This window comes from Tiliqua scincoides, chromosome 5 (assembly GCF_035046505.1).
Source record: "Tiliqua scincoides isolate rTilSci1 chromosome 5, rTilSci1.hap2, whole genome shotgun sequence".
Lineage (NCBI taxonomy): Eukaryota > Metazoa > Chordata > Lepidosauria > Squamata > Scincidae > Tiliqua > Tiliqua scincoides.
In genome coordinates, this window is record NC_089825.1 from 1,940,124 (window position 1) to 1,966,266 (window position 26,143).

General features: G+C 48.6%; 1 protein-coding gene across 1 annotated transcript; it reads right to left on the reverse strand.

Annotated features, from left to right (window-relative positions):
- On the reverse strand, positions 1 to 26,143 carry MYL3 (myosin light chain 3). Its single transcript, XM_066631443.1, has 7 exons — positions 25,905 to 26,143; positions 15,029 to 15,056; positions 8,091 to 8,240; positions 5,682 to 5,855; positions 3,639 to 3,716; positions 3,031 to 3,066; positions 1 to 869 (listed from the first exon to the last, which is right to left on the reverse strand). Exons 1-6 carry the CDS (start codon positions 26,055 to 26,057, stop codon positions 3,038 to 3,040), a joined length of 612 nt encoding a protein of 203 aa, XP_066487540.1. The 5' UTR covers positions 26,058 to 26,143; the 3' UTR covers positions 1 to 869; positions 3,031 to 3,037.

Here is a 26,143-nt window from a genome sequence, read left to right on the forward strand (position 1 = left end):
ATTTTGTATGTCTCAATCATGTCCCCCCTCAGGCGTCTCTTTTCTAGGCTGAAGAGGCCCAAACGCCGTAGCCTTTCCTCATAAGGAAGGCGCCCCAGCCCCGTAATCATCTTAGTCGCTCTCTTTTGCACCTTTTCCATTTCCACTATGTCTTTTTTGAGATGCGGCGACCAGAACTGGACACAGTACTCCAGGACACACACTCATGTGTTCTTATATCCTCAGCTTCATGAACAGTGAATTGATAGATGGGTGAAGAGCAAACATAGAGCCATATTTCTTTACTCAGCATGTGGTTGGTCTGTGGAACTCTTACGTTCTTATGCTCACATGAGAACATAATGGAATATCTCATGGATATGCATTTCTACAAGGCTGGCCAAGATAGCTAATAATACTTAATAGCAACAGTTAGTAATTATTATTACTATTAAGAATAGTGAACTACTGCTATAATACTATTAATAGTAGTTAACTATTATGAATGAAGCCAACAATGTTCTGCACAGAAGTTATAATGGATTCCATTTTAGGGGGAATTACAATCCAGGGGCAAGACTGGGGAGAAAACAGAGGACATGAATGAGGATGGAGTACTGTCAGGTGACCATTGTGGAGGCTGTAAGGTGAGCTGAGAGTGGTTGAGGAAAGGCAGATAGGGAGATGGCTGCTTCAGGCAGAGGGAGCAGCATTACAGAAGGCACAGGAACCAGTGTGAGAGGAAGAGAGACAGAGGGAAAAATGTCCATTATGGAATGACAGAAACAAACACATTTGAGAAAATATGAGCTTCAATCCCAACTGGAAATGGCAGATAAACCCCACTCTGATAAAAGCCAAGCTCAGCAACTGGTTTCTGTTGTCATATCCTGCAACAAAGTTAGAAAAATAAACAGTATAAGCCAACAAATGCATATTTGAATCTTCTCCCCAAAATGGAGGCAGGATGGTCAAGACGTTGCTCTTGGGCCTCCCTCAAACTATTTTCCAAAGGAGATCAGTTTTGAAAAAGAAAGTTTGGGAATCCTCATGGCTGCAGATCAATCTCAGAGACAACTTGGCACCTTGAGAACTCTCAGGGCAGGAGTAGGAGAAGGTTGAGCAGGGCCTCCAAAATTTAGGGACTGAGAGAGTGGGTGCCCTGCATGGTTTCTTGTACTTCTGAACAAACTATGCAAACTGTTCAGACTCACTATGTAGTTGCGCATTACTCTTTGTGCATAAATTAGACCTGTCCCTAAAATTAATTGGTACTGTGGAATGAGATGGCCAAGTCTGGTGGTCAAACCCAGAAGGAAAAGGCCCCCAGTATGGACATGGACCACCCAGGTTTCCTCACTGGCTATGCTCATGTATTTAGAGAGGAGAAAGAGAAACCAGAAAGGCATGGAAACAGATCATGACAAGGGGCTGGGAGCCGTTACTGAAAGACAGCTTACATAGTTGCCATGGGTTAGATATTTGGGGGCAAAGTTCTTGACAGTCTGGGTTTATCTCCTGCTTTTGTTTACTCGTTCCCTGGGGCTTTGGTGAACCACTATAACAAGAAAAAGCCACTGTCCCGCAGGACTGTAGCCAAAAGCTGCGATAATTTCGGATCTCACTAAGCAAACAAGATCAGGACGCCACAGCAGATAAATAAACCAGAGTAGACGAAAACAGGAACTGATACAGGCCAGTTCAAATTGTTTTTCTTAACTTATCTAAGACCTCTTTTTTTGGCACAAAAAGTAGAGTGATGGACTGGTTGGCTTCTGGGTTAAGCTTTTCCCAAAAACCCGAAGAGATAAATTCAGATAGTGGTTGGCCGTATTGCTGCTGCTTCCAGGAATAAGATGATTAGCAGTGACTGCAGAAAACCCAAGCAAAGTCCGTTCCTAATGGTGAGACTTGGTTAGGGTCCACTAATCCCTGTTGTCAAGTTGTGGCAAGCACGGGTAGCAAATGGAAGAAGGTGCTGACAACAGCACTGGGAGCATGGAGGTCACCCAAGTTTGTGTGACCTGGTTCAGAATATAGCACTTTTCCAGCTTGGCTGCATTACATATTGAGCGTCGTTTCCCCAAGAAGCTCTTCACTGGCTTGGAGCATAAACTGTGTGTACGACAAGCAGTTAACAGGGCGTCCTGGGCACATAACTGAGTACAGTTATTGAGGATGCCCTGGTATTGGAATGACTAAAGCATGGACCCTGGTGGAGAAGCCACTTGAGGATGGAAGAATGGTCTGGAATGTCCTTCCAGGTCCTTTCATAACTCCACTCATCCCCACCACAGCCCAGTGATTCCATCTCACCTGCCTAGATATGGATGCTTTCAGGTCAAAACTGGGCCCTTGCCTATCGAATAACCAGGCTGTGCGACTCCCTAATTTGCTATTGGTCTCTCAGCCTGTCAGTTTTCCTCCTCCATGTGCACACTGGTCAACATCACCAGAGGGTTCTTCTGCTTTCTACATACTTCCAGCCTCCATCCGTACTCTTGACTGGCCTTGACTTTGCCTCCAAAGTGACTCTTCTATGAATCTCTCCATCTGGCTGCAGTACCAATCCTACCAAGACTCACTATTTAGTTCCCCAATGTGAGTAGCTTCTATGACCAACACAGGGTGAAATCACAGGTTGGAACTTTCTTCTAGCAGTAAAAAAAAATAAAAATAAAAATGCCAGACACCCAAAGCTCAACTGAAACAGGTATTATTGCATTGTTAAATCTGGATCTTTCACAATACTGTTTAGTTCGGTCCCCACTTTAGTTCTGGTGCGCTGCAACAAAAGGAATTCTTTCATATTCTCTAATCTGCAGCAAATAGTTCAGTTTGTCTTTTATTCTGAGTTTTTAATTTATTAAATTATAAATTCCTTTACTTTAGATATGTACTCAACAAGGCAATTTCACTGAAGTTTTGTGATATGCGAAGTTATCAAAAAGCAGCCCATTGACTTGGCAATCGATCGGTTGGTTGAAGGCCAGACAGCCAATGGATTCCTTTGTTGCAGTTCTAAGAAAAAGGCAGATGCAGTCAGCTTACCAGGTACTCAGTTCGCCATGATGTGCTTCACAAATGCTGGAATAAAGGGAGAAGGAGAAGTCACTGGAACTGGACAGTCTGACTTCCGTGCAGAAAGTGCAGCTGATTTTGACCCGCATGCAAATCCCAAGTGTCTGGAACACAGTCTAAGGCATGTGGGGGCGAGGGGGCAGAGTGGGCGGACTGTAATCCAGTGGTGTAGCCAGAGGGGGTGCAAAGCACTAGGTTTTGCAGGGAGCCTCACTGTGGTATGCAAGCAGCCCCTCCCCTTCAGAGTCATTCCCGGTGGTGGGAACAAAACGGAGGCAAATGCATTTAATTAATTTAATTACAGCTTAATTAAGTTTCATGTGATGATCTGGCTGACATCAAGATTTGTTTGGAGATATAAGGCCTCAGCTGAACTTTGAAAGGTTTATCAGTCCAGTGACTCCTGAGTCTGGCCACCTGCCCTTGACTGATAATTATCTGCTGCTTGTTGTCCTCTACCTCAGGCCAGGTCTGCCCAGACCTTTCCCAGGACCCCACAAACTCTCAGCTTGGCTGACACAGGACAGGACACGCATGGTCCTGATCAATCAGAACCAGATTCTCAAATTCCATCTTACCTTCATAATTTATGCAACCATTGGAGTCTTCTTGGCCAGCCATTAACTTATCCACCTCTTCCTCAGTCAGCCTCTCCCCTGGACCATAAAAAGTAGGAACATGAGATAACTCAAATTTCCCATTTGAAGCAAGAAATCAAGTTGCTGTAGCCAAAATGGCAAACTAGGGCAGTCTCGTTTGCACAACCAAGACTCAGGTGCCATTATCAAGGTTCTCACCATGGCACGGGAAGAGGCAGTCCCCCTTGTCCTTGAAAGAAGCATCAGGGTGTTAATGTAATGTTGCCTCAAACACACATGGCTGATTGAGTGTCTCTGAGGAGTTATGAACTCTGCCCATCATCAACTGCACTGAATCAAAGGAACTCGCACTCCGCTCTAAAGGGCTTCTGCCTTTTCATGATCATATCGCACAACTGCAGTAATTAATCTGCAGCGCAGATGTCCACCTCCCCAAATGTCAGTTCTCATAAATAAAACAAGTGCTCGCCATCAAGTCTCCAAAGGGAAACTTGAAAGGATGTGAGTACTGGGTGGTGAACAAAGATGGCCAGAAATCAGTGCCTCCACCTTCATCAGGAAATAATTCCGATCAGCCAGATTAATTTTCAGAAGATATCAAGCAGGGCTGGCTGCAGTGGCATCGCTAGAGAGGGTGCAAAGCACTAAGTTTTGCAGGGAGCCTCACAGCAGCCTACAGATGATCCCTCCCACTCCCCGTCAGAGCCAGGCATATGCTTCTGTTTTGCTTCCACCACATGGAATGGCTCCAAAGGGGAGGGGGGGGGCTGCCAGCTTGCTGTGGTGAAGTTCCCTGCAAAACTTAGTGCTTTGCACCCCCTCTAGCTTCGCCCCTGGCTGACTGTGGGGGGCAGTTGCCTCAGGCAGCATATAGGTGAAGAAGCATTCCATGAATGGAAGCTGTCCATTCAGCAACCACGAAGTCACTGCTGCGCATCGGATAAGAACATAAGAACAGCTCCACTGGATCAGGCCATAGGCCCATCTAGTCCAGCTTCCTGTATCTCACAGCGGCCCACCAAATGCCCAGGGAGCACACCAGATAACAAGAGACCTGCAAGGCCTCCTGGGAATTGTAGTTAAGAACATAAGAACAGCCCCACTGGATCAGGCCACAGGCCCATCTAGTCCAGCTTCCTGTATCTCACAGCGGCCCACCAAATGCCCAGGGAGCACACCAGATAACAAGAGACCTGCAAGGTCCTCCCCTACATCTGGCATTCTGACTTAACCCATTCCTAAAATCAGGAGGTTGCGCATACACATCATGGCTTGTACCCCGTAATGGATTTTTCCTCCAGAAACTCGTCCAATCCCCTTTTAAAGGCGTCTAGGCTAGACGCCAGCACCACATCCTGTGGCAAGGAGTTCCACAGACCGACCACGCGCTGAGTAAAGAAATATTTTCTTTTGTCTGTCCTAACCTGCCCAACACTCAATTTTAGTGGATGTCCCCTGGTTCTGGTATTATGTGAGAGTGTAAAGAGCATCTCCCTATCCACTCTGTCCATCCCCTGCATAATTTTGTATGTCTCCTACAGGCCAAGACATTTTAGCAGCCTTTGAGTATAAGACTCTGTGGCTGTCACCCCCACACACATACTTTGCGCTGGCCAAGGAAGAGCCAGTCAAAATGGATCCAGGGTGGCAGCAGGTTCCAAAACCAGTGGCTGAGCACCTCCTCTCTCATTTCAGAGGGGTTTTGTGCCCCCCTTATTCTGTGCATAGGCAGAATGGAGGCTTCCCATTCCAAGCTGTGCAAGAACTTTGAGGAAATCCTGTTGAATTACACTGATCATTAGCAAAGCACTTTTTGTACTTTGAGCCAGGCAATTATGAGTTTTAGCAGAATCAGGCCATAAAAAGCGACTGACTGGTACTGAGCTGCTTTTGCTAGTGCACAATGCTCCCTTCTGGTCTCTGCAGTCAACTTGCAGTGGAGATGAGGAGAGGAAACATCAGAGCAAAGCCCCACAAAATGAGCAGATGGAGCGCAAGGGCGCGCCTGTGTGGGCCGCTTACCGAGAGTAGCTAAAACATGCCGGAGCTCGGCCCCCATGACGGTGCCATTTCCTTCCTTGTCAAACACCCGCAGGCCCTCCACAAAGTCCTCAAAGGTACCAGTGTCTTTGGTTTTGGCTATGTGCTGGAGGATAGGCAGGAAAGTGTCAAAGTCCAGCATTTTGTGGTTCATTTCTGTCAAGGCAAAAGCAGAAAGTGAGGAGCAGAGTAAGCAACCTGTTGTACGTATGGGTGACTGACCAAGGAAGAGGTTTAGCACCTCTCTCAGAGCTGTCCTCTCCCCTTCCCGTCTTCACAGATGACTACAAACCTCCTTGAGCACCTGAGATGGAACTAAAGCAGATCAAGTGGAAGTCCAACATGACCTGTCTCTTGCTAGACTGTACAACTGCAGGCTGACGTGGTGAGCGATTCAAAAGTCATCTTTGCATAAGGAAAACTTCATGTCAGGAATAAAATTCTTAAATAGCCTTTGACGAACCCTGACATGCTAAGAACATAAGAACAGCCCCGCTGGATCAGTCCAGAGGCCCATCTAGTCCAGCATCCTGTATCTCACAGTGGCCCACCAAATGCCCCAAATGCTTGCTCTGAATGCATGTAAAGAATGCACTAATTATATCATCCATGTCCACGGCACCTTTGAAAGGGCCCTGCCCCAAGGGGTTTACAATCTAGACAAAGGAAAAGGGAGGAAAATGGAGATGGGGTCCAAAGGGATTCTGAAATGTGTGTTCCAGGTATAAAGGACAGCAGGGCAGAAAGTCTTTGTCACTTGTAAGGTTCCTGCCAAACACATTGGTAAGAACCTTGCAAGCAGTTTGTCAAAAACAAGCCATGCCAGGGAAACCTCTTCTCCTCAGCTAGACTGACTAGTCTGGTAGACGATGGGAATGCTGTGGACAGGGTAAAAACTAGGGTTTTTATCCCACAGCCATAATTTCGTTGAATAAGGCGATATAGTGGTTACCATGCTCCTGGGCATTATGGTCTGTTATACTGTTTTAATATTATGATGCATGTTGTATAGAATGTGTGGGTGAGTGTGTAGAGTCTGATTGTTGGAATTGTGGTATATATTTATGCTTGTATCTCAAATTGCATAAATTTGCATAAATTTCATTGTGCTGTAGCACAATGACAATAAAGTTACTACTACTACTACTTACTACTACTGCTTCAGCAAAGCATTTGACCAAGTCGCAGTGGTGCCACTGGGGTGTGCACTGAGTGATGTGCATGGAGGGGGGTAATGACATCACTAGTGGCCAAATTTTTTAAAATCTTTGTACTTTTGAATGATATCATAATGTTACACATCAGGCAATGTGCAATTTCATGCGGAATGCAATGAAACAAACCGTGTTGAAATAGCTCTATTCTATCAAACATTATAACCAAAAAAATCCAGGGGGCAGGACAATGGTTCATCACCACACCCACCAGCCAAGGCATTGCCCCTGGAGCAAACCCTTGTAAGACCATTGCAAGACTGCCATAAAATTCTTATGGATAAAATGGTAACATTTTGAAGCCTGGTGAATGGCTGCTTCTAAATGAATAAAGAAAATGTGTGCTAGATGGTTCTGACCAAGTTCAGGAGGACAGTTGGGACCCCTAAGCAATGGAAACCCAGAACAAGGGAAGCTCATTCATGTGGAGTGGGGAAGGGCACACTTAACCCAGGCCTAGAGGTCCAGGAGTCACACTGGGAACATTTATCTACATTTATTCTCCTGTATGGAGTGTCCAGAACTTGGGAGCTTTCTGTTAGCAACATAAGCAATATTCTGGACAAGCAAGCAAGAGTCCAATGACCTAGACTTGCGGGGGGGGGGGATCGAGATCCTGGATACGAAGCTTTTGGACATGACAGCAGAGAGGCACAGAGATGGCACAGCTGTTTGAAATGGTCTCTCAAGAAGACCATGTCTTGGGGTGTCCTCATTTCTAGAAACTGTCACTGGTTAGCCCTTCCACCCCATTCTGTTGTTGTCGCCCCAAAAAATCAATGAAATGATTTCCCTTTTATATTTATTATTTATTAACAGTATTTATATACTGCTTTTCAACTAAAAGTTCACAAAGCGGTTTACAGAGAAAAATCAAATAACTAAATGGCTCCCTGTCCCAAAAGGGCTCACAATCTAAAAAGATGCAAAAGAATACCAGCAGACAGCTACCAGAACAGACACTGCTGGGGTGAGGTGGGCCAGTTACTCTCCCCCTGCTAAAAAAAAGGAGCACCCACTTGAAAAAGTGCCTCTTACCCAATTAGCAGGAGTTCATTGCTAATTTTCACTGCCTATGAACTTGCCTATCAAAATGGGCGGGGGGGGAAGGTTTATATAGAAGCAAAACCTGTTTTGTGAAGTTATCATCATGAAAACAGCATGAGAAGGTTCTCACCATCTGGTTTGGGCCGGCCGAGGACCTTGAGAACTTCCGCCTGAGTCGGATTCTGTCCACAAGAACGCAAGACATCCCCGCACTGCGCATATGTGATTTTCATCTCAGACTTCAGAGTTCTGTCAAAGATTTGGAAGACTTCTTTAAACTCTGGGACGGGGACAAGAGGAAGGGGCATGGAGAGAAAACCACCGTGAGTCTGATGATTTATATTGCAGCATCCTCAGTGCATGTAACAGTTCACTAAACAACATGAGAGGGAAAATTAAATTTAACGTCTGCAAACATTCTAAGCTCTTCATGCTAGTCGTTGCAATGACCCAGTCACATAAGGAAGCACTATTTTTGCTGAATCCAAACCCTCTGCCTGGGCTCAATCTACCTTCATGGGTCCATGTGGACTTAAGAGCATAAGAACAGCCCACTAGATCAGGCCGTAGGCCCATCTAGTCCAGCTTCCTGTATCTCACAGCGGCCCACCAAATGCCCTAGGGAGCACACCAGATAACAAGAAACCTCATCCTGGTGCCCTCCCTTGCATCTGGCATTCTGACGTAGCCCATTTCTAAAATCAGGAGGTTGCGCGTACACATCATGGCTTGTACCCCATAATGGATTTTTCCACCAGAAACTTGTCCAATCCCCTTTTAAAGGCGTCTAGGCTAGACGCCAGCACCACATCCTGTGGCAAGGAGTTCCACAGACCGACCACACACTGAGTAAAGAAATATTTTCTTTTGTCTGTCCTAACCCGCCCAACACTCAATTTTAGTGGATGTCCCCTGGTTCTGGTATTATGTGAGAGTGTAAAGAGCATCTCCCTATCCACTCTGTCCATCCCCTGCATAATTTTGTATGTCTCAATCATGTCCCCCCTCAGGTGTCTCTTTTCTAGGCTGAAGAGGCCCAAACGCCGTAGCCTTTCCTCATAAGGAAGGTGTCCCAGCCCCGTAATCATCTTAGTCGCTCTCTTTTGCACATTTTCCATTTCCAATATGTCTTTTTTGAGATGTGGCGACCAGAACTGGACACAATACTCCAGGTGTGGCCTTACCATAGATTTGTACAACAGCATTAGCCATTTTGTTCTCAATACCCTTCCTAATGATCCCAAGCATAGAATTGGCCTTCTTTACTGCCGCCGCACATTGGATCGACACTTTCCTCGACCTGTCCACCACCACCCCAAGATCTCTCTCCTGATCTGTCACAGACAGCTCAGAACCCATCAGCCTATATCTAAAGTTTTGATTCTTTGCCCCAATGTGCATGACTTTACAGTTACTGACATTGAAGCGCATCTGCCATTTTGCTGCCCATTCTGCCAGTCTGGAGAGATCCTTCTGGAGCTCCTCACAATCACTTCTGGTCTTCACCACTCGGAAAAGTTTGGTGTCGTCTGCAAACTTAGCCACCTCACTGCTCACCCCTGTCTCCAGGTCATTTATGAAGAGGTTGAAAAGCACTGGTCCCAGGACAGAACCTTGGGGCACACCGCTTTTCACCTCTCTCCATTGTGAAAATTGCCCATTGACACCCACTCTCTGCTTCCTGGTCTTCAACCAGGTCTCAATCCAGGAAAGGACCAGCCCTCAATAACACTGGTGCAGCTCTGAGCAGACTCACTGGACCAGCCAGCATGAGCTTAACCCAGGGCAATGGAACAAATGTTCCCTTGCCCCAAGGAAGCCTCCAGAGGCTGAAACTCCCCCACGGGATGCAGTTGGTGCTACACTGATACTGTGGCATCACCGTGCAAGAAGTTGGTGGCATAGCTGGAGGGGGGTGGAGCACTCAGGCTGGCAGGGAGGCTCAGCGAGGTGGGCAAGCAGCCCCTCCCGGCAGAGGGACCAAAATGGAGCTACGCCACTGCAAGGAGTGGCATTGTTACGATACCACTGATCTGCCCTAAAGAGCTTACAGTCTAAAATGGCAAAGAGGAGAGGGAGAAAGAAAGAAGCAAGGGGGAGAGGGGTGAACATGAGCAAACGTGCTGCTGCTGAAGAAACCAAGCACAAAGCTGAGCCTTTCGGGACAGAACAGCCCTCGGCCATGGGGCGCCTGTTCTCTTTTGCTTTTCAGACTTGGAAATGGCCCATGAACTTTGCTGCCAATCTTGTTTTGGGACATGTTTGCATTCCACCTCCTCTGGACTTCCTGGATGAACTGCAGTATGTCAAGGGGCTCTCCTCGTTTTGATCAACTGAGCGATATCTGGAATTCCCAGAAAGTCCATGTCAGTAACTGACCTTGGAGATGCCTCAAGACAGTTCAATAGCCCTCCACGGAAAGTCCTGTCACAGCCCTCCCAAGACATGGTTTTCAGGCCATTGGCATTTGGGATGCTCTGACTCAGGCCAAGTTCTCATTGATCTGAGTCTGTGTTGTGCTGCTTCAGACTGCTCAGAGCTCATCTTGGGAGGCAAAACCTCCCACTCTGTTTGCCATGTGCCAAAGTGAGCATAGCAGAGCCGCCTGCCCAGACTCTGCAAGCCTTGGCAGGCAACTCTGCCATGCCCTGTCCAGCACACAACAACCTGGGCAGGAGGCTTCACCTTCCAAGCTGAGCCTCGCACAGCCACTTGGGGGAGCTTGGCAACCCAGACATTCAGCAGTGACATGATGGGACTCATGGTAGTATCTGTTGGCTTTACAAGTGCACACCCATTGATCCAGGAATGGGTGCAGACCAGGTTAGCGTCAGCAGAGTGACTGTATCACATGCCCTCAGTTCTAGAAGTGGTGGCATAGCTAGAGGGGGTGGAAAGCACTAAATTTTGCAGGGAGCCTCAGCATGGCATGCAAGTGGCCCTCCCCCTCCCCTTCCCAGTGGGGGGAGCCAGTCCCAGTGGGGGGGAGCAAAACAGAGGCATTCTCCTCCCTGCGGTCACCTCTGTTTTGCTCCCACCACTGGGAATGGCTCCAAAAGGGAGAAGGAAGTCCCACTTGTACGCTGAGGTTCCTTGCAAAACTTAGTGTTTGCACCCCCTCTAGCTATGGCACTGCCTAGAAGCCATTCCAGCAGATGGGAGCCCACCTGCAACACTGAAAACTCCCTTCAGCTGGGGTGAAATTCCTGAAACCATTTCACAGGGAACAGATGCTCAGAGATGGGCTGGGAAACCATTGACTGGGGTGGGGTGTTTACAAATATTTTCAACCACCTCAAACATGCCTCCCTTCCCAACCAAATCCCAATGCTCTTTCGCATTGGCCCTATTTACTCTCACTCGTAACTAGGACCTCATGCCGTTTGTGATTTCAATATGCAGCAGCCTTCGCTTGGGCTGTAGCGTTACAAAGTCATCCCATTCACCATGCAACCACTAACTGGTTGGCAACAGTCATGTACCACTGTCCCAAGAAGAGGCGCAACCCTCGGTCTCAGTTGCCTTCATTTGTCTTCAATGGTGGTGTAGCTGGATGGGGGGGCAGAGCATCCAGTCTGGTGGGGAGCCTCAGTGCGGCGGGCAAGCAACCCCTCCCTTCGGAGCCATTCCCGGCGGGGGGAGCAAAACGGAGCCGTATGGCTCCGTTTTGCTCCCCCCGCCGGAAATGACTCCAAAGGGAGGGGCCGCTTGCCCGCTGCACTGCCAGCCTCAGTGCTCCGCCCCCCTCCAGCTATGCCACCGGTCTTCAATGACATCATTGTGCAGCACTGTGATGGCATCCCATTCTGTATGAAATCCCTTAGGGGCTGATATTACCCATGTGACTTAAATGGGTAGGAAAAGGAAGCCGAAGCCCAGGGAACTCGCAGCCACTGCCAAAAGAAACAGTGGCACTGAATTCTTGGACTGAACATGGCAAATATTCACAAAGCATCTTAGGGGGGAAATAATTCCACCCCAGTGAAATGGCTGCTTTTGCTCACCCCCCCCCCCCCCACCTTGAAACGACAGACTCTTTGGCCCAGTTCTGCCTGCAGAGTTTACACAACCAAAGCTTTCCCTCCATTGTCTGTAGAACAGGGAGCTTCAGGGTCTGTTATTTGGGAATGAACTGGAACGTGCTGGGAAGGGGAGCAGCGGCTTCCACTCAACAGCAGCTGAACAAACATGGAATCTTTTGCTTTCTTCTGGGCCCTCATTATCTGAAGTCCTTGTCAGCAGGAGCCACGTCTTTGTCACTGGCATTCATACGGCAGCTGTCTGAGAAAGCCCTGGCTTCCTTCTGCCACCGCAGACTGTGGGCTGATGTTGTGGTGAGTGGCTTGCACACAGGAGGGGAAAGGGATCTATCCAGCAATGAAGGCAGCTGGACTCAGTGGAATTCTGCTGAGGCCCAGGCAAGCAACGGCATCAGGGAACTTGGTCTCAAATGTCATCCTTCCTTCAACTTTATCAACTCCTTTTCCACAGTTCAGTACACAGATGGTGCAGGATACCAAACTAACACAGAGTGTTTGGACCACCTACTGAGAACATGTTGCAGATATTATTTTTTCGTTCCTTGAGATGTTCTGGGGGTTTCTCAACAGGGAACCTCCAAATTTCCCTTAAACTCCTACGGCCGCAATCCCAACCAATTTTCCAGCACTGATGTAAGGGCAGTGCAACTCCGAGGTATGAGAACAAACATTGCCTTACCTTAAGGAGGCTTCCATGAATGCCCCCCCCCAACTGTAGGATGCAGCACATGCCCCACTGACACAGCTATGCCAGTGCTGGAAAGTTAGTTAGGATTGCGCACTACGTTAGATAAAATTTGGGGCCAATTCTTCTCACTGAATGGAAGGTTTTTTCGCCATGAGTCCCAACACAGGGTCCAAACAGCTGCCCAAAGTCACCAGGTAACACCTACAGCTCAGCTTGAGTATCAGAGATTATCTGTGGGTTCCAGGTAGAGATATTCAGAAGAACCTATCCTGGGAAACACTCATACATTTCATCAAAATATTCCTTTTGCTTTCCTCAGAATGGCTCAGACCAGTAGCGTAGCTAGAGGGAGTGTAAAGCACTAAGTTTTGCATGCATTTGAACGTGCTGTGCAAGGGGCCCCTTCCTTTCCCTATGGAGTCATTCTCAGCAACCTCAGCCTCAGAGTAGCTACTTAGGGGAGGGGGAGAGACTGCTTGCATGGCGTGTTCAGGCACCTACAAAACTTAGTGCTTTGCACCCCCTCTAGCTACGCCACTGGCTCAGACTTCTGTTCTGATCACAAACTTCCAAATTTGCTCTTCAAATAAATTTCATTCTCAGTGCTACTCAACTTAGGGCATGTCCCAGTGCATGTTCTCAAACTTCCAAGGTGATGCTGAGAAAAATGATATTTGGCTTTCAAAGCAGAACCCCTCCCCCCTAAAAAAAATCTATCTTCCTCTTTCCTGCACTTTTGTCATGAATGTATGTAGACCAGAGAACTGGTTGCTACTCTCCGGAGAACTGAGGGAACTGCAGCAGGCCAGAGCAAACCATTATGAGCTTGGCCCACATTTCTGGAAGATGTTGACTCAGCTTATAATGGGGTGGTGATTCCCAGATTGGGGAAGCCCACTTTGAACCCTTTATTTCACAGGTAGGCGCCACCACTAATGAGCCCACTTTAGTGCTACAGAAGCATCAGAAGCTCCCAGACTGTTTCCAGAAGGACCCAAGTCTTCTCCACTGTGTATTCTCTGTTCAGAACAGGCTCAGTCCACCCAGGAGGCCAGGTGATTGGTTGACCTGAGCAAGTTTGAGGATGGTAGGGAAGGGGCGGAAGTGCCTCCAGCCTACGCCTGCCTTCCATCTCACCCAAACCACCACTGATTTTGCTGCTTCTCACTGTGTTTCTGACCCTTGCCTTGCTGACTGAGGTCGCAGAGCAGGGGGGAGGCAGTCAGGGATGTGGGTCTGGAGGAAGGAGCAAGGGACTGCCTCTGCTGCCACCCATCTACCTGGCTGTTTTTCCAAAAAGCTCTGGGAGGAGAATTTCCTTTTCTGCCCCCAATGCCCTTCACCGAGCTTATACTGAAGCAGGCGGAGTCCCCAGAGGAACAGGGCCTCTGCAGCACATTAGCCCCAACTCTGGGGGGGAAAGAGGTTTTTGAAGCCAAAGGTTTTTAACAATAGGAAAGGACATATGGCAAAGCATCATTTATTGTGGCTGTCAAATTCTGGGGAGAGAAACTGTGTGGAGTGGGGGTAGGCTGGCAATGCATTAATGTGGCAAATGTGCTCCACACATGTACAGCGTGTCGTGCTGAAAATACAGTCGGTTTCTTGGATTTGCTAATTGCATCCAAATAACTCTGAAGCAGAGACCTCCACAACCCAAACTGAGTGCTGCTTTTCCCAGATACACACCAGGACCTCGACTAGGCAGAGGCCTTAGGCTGGAACCGCCAGCAATCACCTGCTTGCCCAGCAGGGCTTGCGTGCCAATCTCAAACAGTCTTTTTGTGAGCTAGTCAGTGAACCCGTCTAGTACAGGACTGGCAGCAGCTTTTGAGGTCTCAGAGAGACTCACTTTGTTTCCCAGTTCTGCCACCCAGTCCTTCCACCTCAGGTGCAACCCTGGACCTTCTACATACAAACAGCTCATTCCACTACAGCAATCCACTTGTTAGCAAAAAGCTGGAATGTGACCCTCCTGACTGGTCCCTTGTGAGCCTGCTTGAAATAAACACTTGCTGCTCAGACTCTGGCCAGACCTTGACTTATCTCCCCTCTGTTTCCTGTGCTGGTGTTGGAAGGACTCAACAAGGTCATCAAGTCCAACCCCCTGCCTGTAGCAAGAAATCCTCCTTAGAGCATGCCCTGCAGGTCCCTGTCAAACTTCTGCTTGAAGATCTCCAGTGAAGGAGAATCCATCACCTCCCTTGGCAAGCATTCATGTCTTTGTTCACATGCAAACCAGTAGGCAGGAATCCATCTTGTTCAGCACTCAGTCCCATTTTCAGCACCAACATTAAATCAACCCTCCTAAGTATTGCTGTTATTGCAGGCCTTCCTTACCTTCAATCTGCTCATTGGTGAATTCAAGCTGAAAGAGAATACAAAGAAAAAGGGTTAATGGTTGACCAAGAGAACTAGCAAGTGACAGCTGTGATGAGAGCAGGGCTGGCCCATCCATGAGGCCAACTGAGACTGTTGCAGGATGAGGGGTGCATATCTCTGTGCACCTGCTCATCTCCACTGCTTCTCCTCATCCCCCCTCCCCCCCGCATCCTGAATGGTAAAAGGAAAAAAGAGGCAGAGTGAAAGACCTATTCCACTTCCTGTCCACCACCCAGGAGTGGGAGTAGCAGAGACTGGTGCATCACGAGGGAAGGAGAGGCATTTGGCAAATCTCCTCAAGTCCTGGGCAGGCCCACAAAATCAATGAGGTTGCACAAAGTTCAGTGTGCTGTTTTTGCTTTTATATCTTTCATTGGACTTTCGTCACAACAACCAACTAAACACAGTCACCTTACGGAAGCTGCCCACCACCAGAACTCAAACCAATGAGCTGAGGCTCAGGCTGGCTTCAGACACACCTGGTCTCTTGTCACAGGCTACTAAAATTTCAAAGCAAGAGGCAACAACGATGGTTCCCAAACTTTTCAACAGGAAGTTCCCTTGACCTACTGGGGCACTGACTGTGACTTTCCATTATGGCTACAACCCTATACATTATATAGGGTGGTAGGTTTTTCCTGAGAATTCCACAGCTCCTCTGGTTGGTTTTCATGGCTTATCTGGAAGACGCGGCTCACAATTTGGGAACCACCAGCCCACAGTTTTAACAGTGAGGGTGAAGTGGATCTGTGTGAAAATGATTTGAAGTCGACATCCTTGCTTAAATGTGTAAGAAGTGTATTGCTGGATCAGCCTAAGGGCAACCTCAGTCAGAGATCTTTCCAAAAACCAGGTGCCCCCCCCCCCCAACTTTGCCATCACATTCACAGGTGGAAAAACTGGTTGGGATATATTGACAGTTGCGGGGGGGGGGGCACAAAATGGGAACCTGACCAGCAACAGTGGTATTTTTTTCCCGACACTCGGTAGCCTTCATTTGCCCCCCCACCCCCATAATTCCATTATGAAAAAGAGGATGTGAGAATGGAACATGGTGTCCACTGAACGTCTAGCGGCAAAGTGGCAGCTGCTGATGCCTAGAGAAGTGGAACTACTGGTGGGAAACTAATAGCGGCCACAGAGAAAAGGTGAATTGGCAAAATCTGTTGTCTAGGTGTGACTTCGGCAGTGGCGTAGCTAAGGAGGTGCAGGGGGTAGCAGTTGCACCGGGCATCAAGCTTTGGGGGGGGGCAACAAGCTGAGCTTGACACTAGTGACCAAAATTGTGAAAATCTTGGTTTGGATGAATAATACCACCATGTTATATATCAGGGGTGCCCAAAACCTGGCCCTGGGACCCTCGAGGAATCCCAATCCGGCCCTCAGGGAGCCCCCAGTCTCCAATGAGTCTCTGGACCTCTGGAGACTTGCTGGAGCCCATGCTGGCTTGATGCAACTGCTCTTAGCATGACGGCCAACTGTTCAACCTCTTGCATGAGCTGTGGGATGAGGTCTCCCTCCACTGCTTGCTGTTTCACATCTGTGATGCAGCTGCAGCAGCAAAGGAAAGGCCAGCCTTGCTTTGTGCAAGGCCTTTTATAGGTCTTGAGTTATTGCAAGACCTTCATTCATTCATATAAGTTCCATCTCTAATATATTTATTTATGTAAATTTATTCAAATGTGAAATGTAAATTAATTCTTTTTTCCCCCAGCCCCCAGCACAGTGTCAGAGAGATGATGTGGCCCTCCTGCCAAAAGGTTTGGACACCCCTGTTATATATCACTGGAAAGGTAATTTAATGCAGAGTGTAATGAAACAAGCTGCATTGGAATATCTTTATTCTATCAAAAGTTATGGCCAATTAACTGGAAAATGAAAACACAACTGCCTTATGGAACAAAAAGTGGATTTGCCTAACTCCAAACTGACCTATGAGACTGATTGTTCTGAGTGCCAGTGAGATGTTATTATGATACAGCGTGGAACCAATAACTTTTTTTTATTTACTTAATTAAATTTGATTTTGTCATGCCGGGGGGGCTACAAGTTCTTCTTTGACCCCAGGTAGTAGATAGATGCCTTAGTTATGCCACTGACTGGGGGGAGGCAGCAGAGCAAGTGGGTGGTGAGCTGCTGGGGGAGGAGGTGGGTTCCTCCCAATTTTCACTTTTTAAAAAGCCTGGGTGTGATGTCACTTCCGGTTGTGACATCACTTCAGGGGTAACATTTTGAGCTTGGCACCGGGCTACACGATCATTAGCTAAACCACTGCACTCAACCCCCTCAAATGTTAAGTTCTTCCAGGAGACTCTTCAGCTCAACCTCAGCAAGCTTGCCAGTCTCTGCCAGGGGTTTATAGCCTTTCCCCGGACTGACGAGCAACTCCAGGCTACAAGAGTAGGAGCCCAACTTCTTCTACCATTTCTGTTTTGCTTTTGGGCATCGGGTGTCTAATGCAGACCGGCTTCTTGTGTGTGGTTGTACGCTGTGGTTCTTTTGAGCTCTAAACCAAGCTGACACGAAGCTTTCGTCTGAAAGACGATCGCCTCTGTCCTTTTATTAAGAACAGGCCTCCATCCTGTTCCACAGCCTTGGGGAACAGGTCCAAAGCATCTGCAGAGGAGAATTACTGACTTTTTGGAGGAACAAGTTGGGTCTCTGGCAAGCTCAGCTGCCAGAAATGTTAAACATTTCACAGTATGATTCCGCTGCTACGACATCAAAAACATGAGCTCAGGTGCACTAACTGTGGCTTCAACACACTGGGCGCCTATCATCTCCAAGGATATCTTACAGTGCAATTCTAACTATGAGTTAGGCCGGCACCAGCCTAGGAAAGTCGCAAGCATTCCGTAAAGCATGTTTGCACCTCCTCTAGAGCAAGCTGCGTCAGTGCACAGAGGTGCGCTGGCACATAGAGGCTGCATCCATCCTCCATGGCAGCTCATAAGAACATGAGAACAGCCCCACTGGATCAGGCCATAGGCCCATCTAGTCCAGCTTCCTGTATCTCACAGCGGCCCACCAAATGCCCCAGGGAGCACACCAGATAACAAGAGACCTGCAAGGCTTCCTGGGAATTGTAGTTAAGAACATAAGAACAGCCCCACTGGATCAGGCCCTAGGCCCATCTAGTCCAGCTTCCTGTATCTCACAGTGGCCCACCAAATGCCCCAAGGAGCACACCAGACAACAAGAGACCTGCAAGGCTTCCTGGGAATTGTAGTTAAGAACATAAGAACAGCCCCACTGGATCAGGCCACAGGCCCATCTAGTCCAGCTTCCTGTATCTCACAGCGGCCCACCAAATGCCCCAGGGAGCACACCAGATCACAAGAGACCTGCATCCTGGTGCCCTCCCTTGCATCTGGCATTCTGACATAGCAAACCTTGTGTCAGTCGAACTCGGCCGACGCAAGGCTCTGGGGTGGACAGGGAAAAGGCAGGAGGGAGGCGTTCCAGGGTGGGTGGAGAGTGGGTAGAAAGCGGGTGGAGGGCTGTCCTGGGGCAGGTGGGGGGAGTGGGAGGCAGGGATGGGATCCAATTGTTATGCTGGATCCCAACCCCTGTTCCCAAGCAGCACGGAGTGGCTTCAGGTCACTCCATTCTCCTCGAACTCTCCACTCTTCACTTCAGGAGGTGGCGCAAGTCTGAGGAGACCCATAGGGGCTGCAGCGGTTTACCCGGGGGGAAGGGGAAGCCACTATGGAGCCCTATCTCATGCTGGATACAGCACAAGTCTCCTGGTTTGCCTGTCCCAGAGCAAGATAGGATTGTGCCCTTAGCCAAGCAACAGCCTGGCCAGTTGGCCAGTTGGTTTGCTTTTGGATGAGTTGCGTTGCCAGGGAGCAAGGGAAGGAAAAGACCATTTTCTCTCTCCTTCTTGGCCCTTTTGGTGTAAAAATGCGGCACACCTGAGCCAAACAGATAATTTTTGGATTGTACTCCACCAGCAACCAAAGGACTCCTTCCCCTCATCTGGGCTCTGTTCACCTACCTGCTAGAAATGGCTGTTCTTGGTCTGCTTGCTCCATCATCAGATCTGTTCTGATTTGCACCTGGACCTAGAAGGATCCTCCCAGATGCCTTGCCATGTTAGCAAAATATTTTAACTCAACCCTATTTCTCCGTCCTTCTACACACACAGGCTCACACACATACCTCTCTGTTTCCTTCACAAGGCCTTGGAGCAGATGCTTGCTCATCTATCCTTGTTCAATAAAAGGACACTTAGCACTTACTTATCACATTTCATCTATTTATTTACACTGCATCATCACAGTGAACATGATGTTTTAGAAGTAAACAGGTCCCTGTTCCGAGGGGCTTACAATCCAACATGTTGTACATACCCAAAGACTCACTGGTCTTTGATTCAGGCACTAGAGGGTTACCTTTGCACCGAAAGGAGGAACTACACCCCTCCATAGTAAATGAAGAGTTGTACCAAAAGTCCTTGAGATCTCACAGAACAACCACCCAGAACTGATGCCTGCTGTACAGGTGAACGGACACCCCCCCCATTGTAATGCCCAGTCATAGGTAGTAAAACTGAGGGGGCACTGAAACAATTTTTAGGGGGGCAGAAATGGGGAGGGACAAGACTTTTTCTCTATGCCAATAAAGGTAATCAATCAATCAAGCCTTTTTGGAACAAGGCATCTTGGTGATGTAGCATCTCCAGAGGGGAACTGTGGGGGGAATTAAGGCAGCAACCAAAATCCCGATCGCCCAATTAAAAGGTGATCGGAGTTTGTTTGGCCTGGCCGGGCACGAGAGTCCCTCCCCAAGGGGAAGGAGAAAGGAGCTGGGTCTGGCAGCTATAGCAGACCTTTTAAAAGGGCACGAGACCCAGCCCTCTTCCTCCTTTGCACGTGGGCACTGTGGGAATACCCACCCGCCCGTCCTAGAGGCAGTCTGAGTTTAACTGGCCGCCGTTTGGGGCCGGGTAGGAATTTTTTGCTGCCTGCCAAGATTGGCTGAAGGACAGGCAGTTTTTTCGCCTACCCCAGACTGTTGTGGGCCAGGGGGTTACACTCCCCCTGTTTGCAAGCTGCCACTGGTCACTTTAAGAGGGCAGGTGGTGCGGGTTAGGAGGCATGAATGGGACTTTGGCATGCACCTTCAGGTGGCATAGGCAGGGCAGAACCCTATTTCAGTCCTCAGGGGCTTGGCGGCACGAGGAAGTGGACGGGGCCCTGGCCGGGACCGCGGGGCACACCTCAGAGGCTCAGCGGCTCAAGGTGGCGCAGTCCGCGGTCCGGCTGCCTTCCCCTTAAGAGATAGACATGGATGAGACACACCGCCCAGCAGCGGAGTGCGACTTGGAGTCAGGTGCATGCCCGCCTGGGGGCAGAGGTTTCTGGTACTGCCCAGAGGTTCCTCCCCGCACCACAGGGGCTTTCGCTGCCTCAGATGCTGCAGGTCTCAGCCTCTGCTTCTCTTGCTAATGTGAAATAAAGTGGCCCTTTCTCCCATATCTGTTGTCTCGAGTGTTCATTGGACAGTGCGGAAACAAAGGGATGTCCCACTGTTGCTGCAAAACAGGTGCTCTGTGGGGGGGGGGGAGAGGATTGGTTAGCCTCCCTTTTACACCTGGAATCAGTAGCGCTTCAAACAGCAGCTCGAATGGTCTGAACGTGCCACTGTGGGGATTATCTCCAGTGTACCAGGGTGGAGGGTGCTGGGACCAGGGCAAGAGAATATGAACTGCTAGTAGCAGCCTGTCAATACAGTCCCCACCTTGGAGGATTCACTGTTGTAGTAAATGCCCCCAGAGAAGCACTGAGCCAAACTGCTTTGGACTGTCGACAATAGTTTGCAGTACACTGCTGGATTTTTTCCCCCTGTGCCTGTCCGGAGTTTCCTCCTTTTCTTGGCATAACCCCAGTGATGCTGCCCTGGTGGGATCACAGATGAGTCTGACCAAGAATGCTGAAGCTCATCTCCTTAGCAGGAATTTCAAGGGGTGTCCAGCTGCCCGTATATGGAACATGGAAAGACAGCAACACGGGGCTGGCCCCAAATTTCTTGACACTGAGGAGACATGCACAATGTTGCCCCCCACCTCCTGGTATGCCAGCCTCCACTTCTTCCACTCCCTGAATTGGGAAAGAAAGAGGGGGAGAGAGAAGAGGAAATGTGGAGGACAGAGTGGTGTTCCGGTGTTGGACCTGGACCTCTCTAGCCCAACACTCTCCTCTTCTCCCCACTTCCTCATCTGTTCCATCCCCCTCTTTCTTTTCCAATACAGAGAACAGCAGTGGAGGCAAGAGGACGGAGGTGTGTACCCCACCACCAATTTTCAGCCTGCTCCAACTGGCCTTATGGACAGGTTGGCCCTGCAGTCAGACTATCTCAGGAAACTTCAGTCCACTGAACTATCTCAGGAGAGCCCTCTAATTGAATATATCATTGTAAGTACAGGGGGAGGGGAGGGGAAGTGCAGTTGGATCCATAATGCATTCTAAATTGCCCAGGTGAAATGGGAGATGAAATTAAACATGCAAGTGGAACTGTGCCCAGAAAGCATCAAATAGCTCTTTCTGGTTTGCCTTTCCTGGGGCTATGTTTAAGTGTATTAAAACAAAAACAAATTCCTGTGCCAAGAAAGATTTGATTCCGTGACCCGTAGAAATTATGCAGTTTGGACAGAGGTGGATACTTATTTGTTCTGCCATCCTGTGATTCTGTTGCAGAGTGTTTTGGGGTGATCTTAAGCAGCTGAGCGGGGCCCAGGCTAGATCAGGACCACAGTGATGACAAGATGGTTCGCCCTTTGCCTTTAACATGATCCCAAACCAGATTGGTCCCCCTCTGACTGTACCTGGCTGAGAGGTGAAGCATCCAGCCAACAGGAGCTTCCCTACAGAGCCAAATAGTAGCAATGGTAAGACTGATCTGGACCAGGGCCATGATATTCTCCCCTTTAATCCCAGTCTAGATCAGGGCGCTGCCCAGTGACCTTTTACGTTGTCAAAAACGAGTACGCAGGCCCTAGTCATGCAATCTGCATAGTGTCTTTGCCAGGTCTTTAAAAGTCCCATAATTGGCTCCCCGCCCCCCCCGCTTCCTTAGCTGCCCTGAAATATTGGTAGAAAGTAGCCAGGCATCAGCCAATGCAAGAACCAGAGTCTAAATTGACTCCCCTAAATGTACTTTTCCTGCCCCTTTCAACAGTCTCCCCGGTTGACAAGCAACAGAATTATGCCAGCTGAGCAGTTTGTCTTCTTGAGCTGCGCAGTGCAGGGTTAAGCATGGTGTGCATCTTCTGTTGTGCCATGAATTTAAATCTCACAGAGGGGGGCAGGAGAAGGTTAAGGGGGAAATAATTAAAACTACATGGATTGCGGTCGAGCTACGATGTAAGAATGCTGGGTCTTCAGGTTCAGCGGCTCGTGCTCCAAAAACCACTCAAAATCGCACAAGGCATCTTGTAACGGGCATGTTCTCTTAGCATCAAACACTTAAGTGGAGGTTTGAGACATACAAAATTATGCAGGGGATGGACAGAGTGGATAGGGAGATGCTCTTTACACTCTCACATAATACCAGAACCAGGGGACATCCACTAAAATTGAGTGTTGGGCGGGTTAGGACAGACAAAAGAAAATATTTCTTTATTCAGCGTGTGGTCGGTCTGTGGAACTCCTTGCCACAGGATGTGGTGCTGGCGTCTAGCCTAGACACCTTTAAAAGGGGATTGGACAAGTTTCTGGAGGAAAAATCCATTATGGGGTACAAGCCATGATGTGTATGCGGAACCTCCTGATTTTAGAAATGGGTTATGTCAGAATGCCAGATGCAGGGGATGGCACCAGGATGAGGTCTCTTGTTATCTGGTGTGCTCCCTGGGGCATTTGGTGGGCCGCTGTGAGATACAGGAAGCTGAACTAGATGGGCCTATGGCCTGATCCAGTGGGGCTGTTCTTATGTTCTTATGTTCTTATGCCATGTCCAAACCAAAACTCATGGACAATCAATCAGTAGCATAGCTAGAGGGGTGCAAAGCACTGAGTTTGGCAGGGAGCCTCACCGCAGCGTGCAAGTGATCCCTCCCCTTTGGAGCCATTCAGGGCAGTGGGTGCAAAACGGAGGCGTATGCAAAGCACCCCTTTGCACTAGAGGGGGTGCAAAGCACTAAGTTTGGCAGGGAGCCTCACCGCGGCGTGCAAACGGCCCCTCCCCTTTGGAGCCATTCAGGGCAGTGGGTGCAAAACGGAGGCGTATGCACCCACTGCCCTGAATGGCTCCAAAGGGGAGGGGCTGCTTGCACGCCGCTTGCCCTGCCAAACTTAGTGCTTTGCACCCCCTCTAGCTACGCCACTGGGGAGTAATGGCAGTTAAGTCGCTTAAGCCATGCAGACACATTCTGAACATTTGCACGGTCAAATTCCACTTCTTCTCCGATCCTGATTTGGTGTCTTCCTCAGCAGGTGAAAAGCAGAAATGAAGCAAATGCAACTATCCCTAGGATGGTGAGGTGACTGGAAAAAATGTCACTCACTGCCATTATGTCAAACAGCCGTGAAGAGAATCAGGAGCAGAGCCAGGAAGCCAAAAGGTGGAGACCTTCCTTCCCATAATACTCACACTGGAGTGATTCTATTTTGGACAGTGACAAAGACAGTAGAGATGAACTCCACAGAAGCCAGGTAGAGGAGACAGTTGGTGGCTATTAAAAGCCTGACACCCCCTCCCCATGTCTCCAGCCCCAGGCAAAGAACAGACTGTCCCTCTGGAGTTATGTTAGTTGCAATAAATAAAAGCAAGGAAAACCGAGCAGGTGAGAAGCGCCTGTGATGTCAAGGATGTTCTCTCTCTCTCTCTCTCTCCAGGCATAGAGCAAAACATGTGGGGGTATCAGGGGAGGGAAGGATAAAACACACATTCCAAACCTGATTTCACCCACATGGTCCAGGCAAGGCAGACAACCATTTAGCTGCTGCCTCTCAAACACCAGTAATGAAAGCCAGCAGGGCCTTCCTCCCCCCTCCTTTCTGTCAGGGCAGTTTAGAAGAGGGAGTGGGGATCACATTGACTGGTTGGGGGTCTGGGATTCTTTCACTGCTGCACTTCTGATAGAGTTGGCTGCAACATTCTGAAAAAGTGCAATTCAAAGTGAATCTCAAGGTTCCTTCTAAGGAGAAACATCTGAGACGTTTCAAGGGAATCCCAGCAGATTTTATGAAACCAGTGGAAATTCTCAGGAGGTTTCTGCACATCCCTCACTTGGCTTCACTCTTTAATTCCATAATTATTTAAATACTCTGGAGCTGATACTTCACATTCTTGTTCTTTAGTTCAACAGTAGGAGATAAAACTTACATGGTGCTTTCTTTTTCTTTAGAAGAGGCTGCTTTAAATCTGGGTGTCTAAAGTTAAAAAGTTTCAGAAATATTAAAATGGTGACTCTTGTAAAAAGTCTAAAGGCAAGCGCATCTGGTTTGTGACTGGTGGGGTGCTGGCAGTGGCATAGCCAGAGGGGGTGCAAAGCACTAAGTTTTGCAGGAGCCTCACTGCGGTGTGCAAATGGCCCCTCCCCCTCTCCTTCGGAGCATTCCCAGTGGTGGCATTTGCCTCCATTTTGCTCCGAAGGGGAGGGGCCACTTGCACGCCGTGGTGAGGCTCCTTGCAAAACTTAGTGCTTTGCACCCTCTCTAGCTACGCCACTGGGTGCAGTAAAGAGCCTTCTCAGGGACGGACTCCCCTTGGCTGGAATTCCCTCCCATGGGAGTCCTAACTAGCCCCAGCACTGTCCATTCTTAAATGAGCAGTGAAGACTTCTTGCTTTGGCTGAACTTTTCCATGAATATGTTGCTCTCTGTTGTAGTTTATTCTTTTTACTATGATTTGTTTTAAAGAGTTCTATAATACTGTTTTATACCATGGTTAGTAAGTGGTGATCCTTTGACAGAACAGAAAAGTAATCTAAACATTTTTTTTTAAAAATAGATATAGGTGTAAAGATGAATCATTTTGGTGCAGAGAAACTTATACCAAAAGGACCTCATGTTGGAACTCCCATTTCTTGTCTAGTCTGGCCCTGTAAGGATGGAATATTCCAGTTACAACAGGACTATTACCCTCTCTAACACACATTATTCCAAGAATGACAGCCCCATCAATATCTATCAGTCATGATAGCTAAGTGAGAGCCCAATCCTATGGACGTCTACTCAGAAGCCAGTCCCATTATAGTCAACGTGGTTTACTCCCAAGAAAGAATTGCTAGAACTTCAGTCTGAATCTTCTGAACGTTCAGAGGTAGTGTGTCTTTGAGTACCAGATGTCAGGGATAGGCCATGGGATGGATGTCACCTTCAAGCCCTACCCGTGAGTTTTTCAGAAGACATCTGGTTGGGAAAAGGATGCTGGGTGAGATGATCCCTCAGTCTGATCCTAGAGAACTCCTCTTATACGCTGCAGCTAAGAGGCACTTCTGCTCAAAGGGTGATCAGAAGTGCTTAATTTTTAGTCAATGGGGAGGGTTGCAGGGACCTAAACATTTGCTTTAGGGGATAAACTTACATTTGAGGCCAGGGAGGAGCAAAGTTGGGTATTTGGGGTCTGATGAATGGCAGCCAAAAGCCCACTGCGCCACCATTCTTGCTTCTCAAGGATTACTCCAAAGAAAGTCAGAGGCAGTATAAGAGAGAATGCCTGGGTTTCGTGCTCACCCAACAGAAGCGAGTCCCCAAGAGTGCATCTTTGCGGTCCCCCCAAATTCTGAAGCCAACACTGCTCATGCATTCATGTCTCACCATTCATGCAAAGGAAAAGCCCACCTCCCCTGGCCTGACCCTCCTTTGAGATGCAAAAAAACACCTACTTTGATGTTAGCTGGGTTGAACTCCACTTCCTTTGGGGCCTCTGGCTCAGGTGCGGGGGCCGGCTTGGCGGCTGCAGGGGCCGGCTTGGCGGCTGCCTTGGCGTCATCCTTCTTTGGTTCGGCTTTCTTGGGCTCTGGCTTCTTGGGTGGCATTTTTGCTGGGTTGCAGTGAGGCCAATGAGAGGCTGACCACTGGGGAGAGTGAAGGAGAGCACGAGATGTCCCTCTCACCGAGGTCT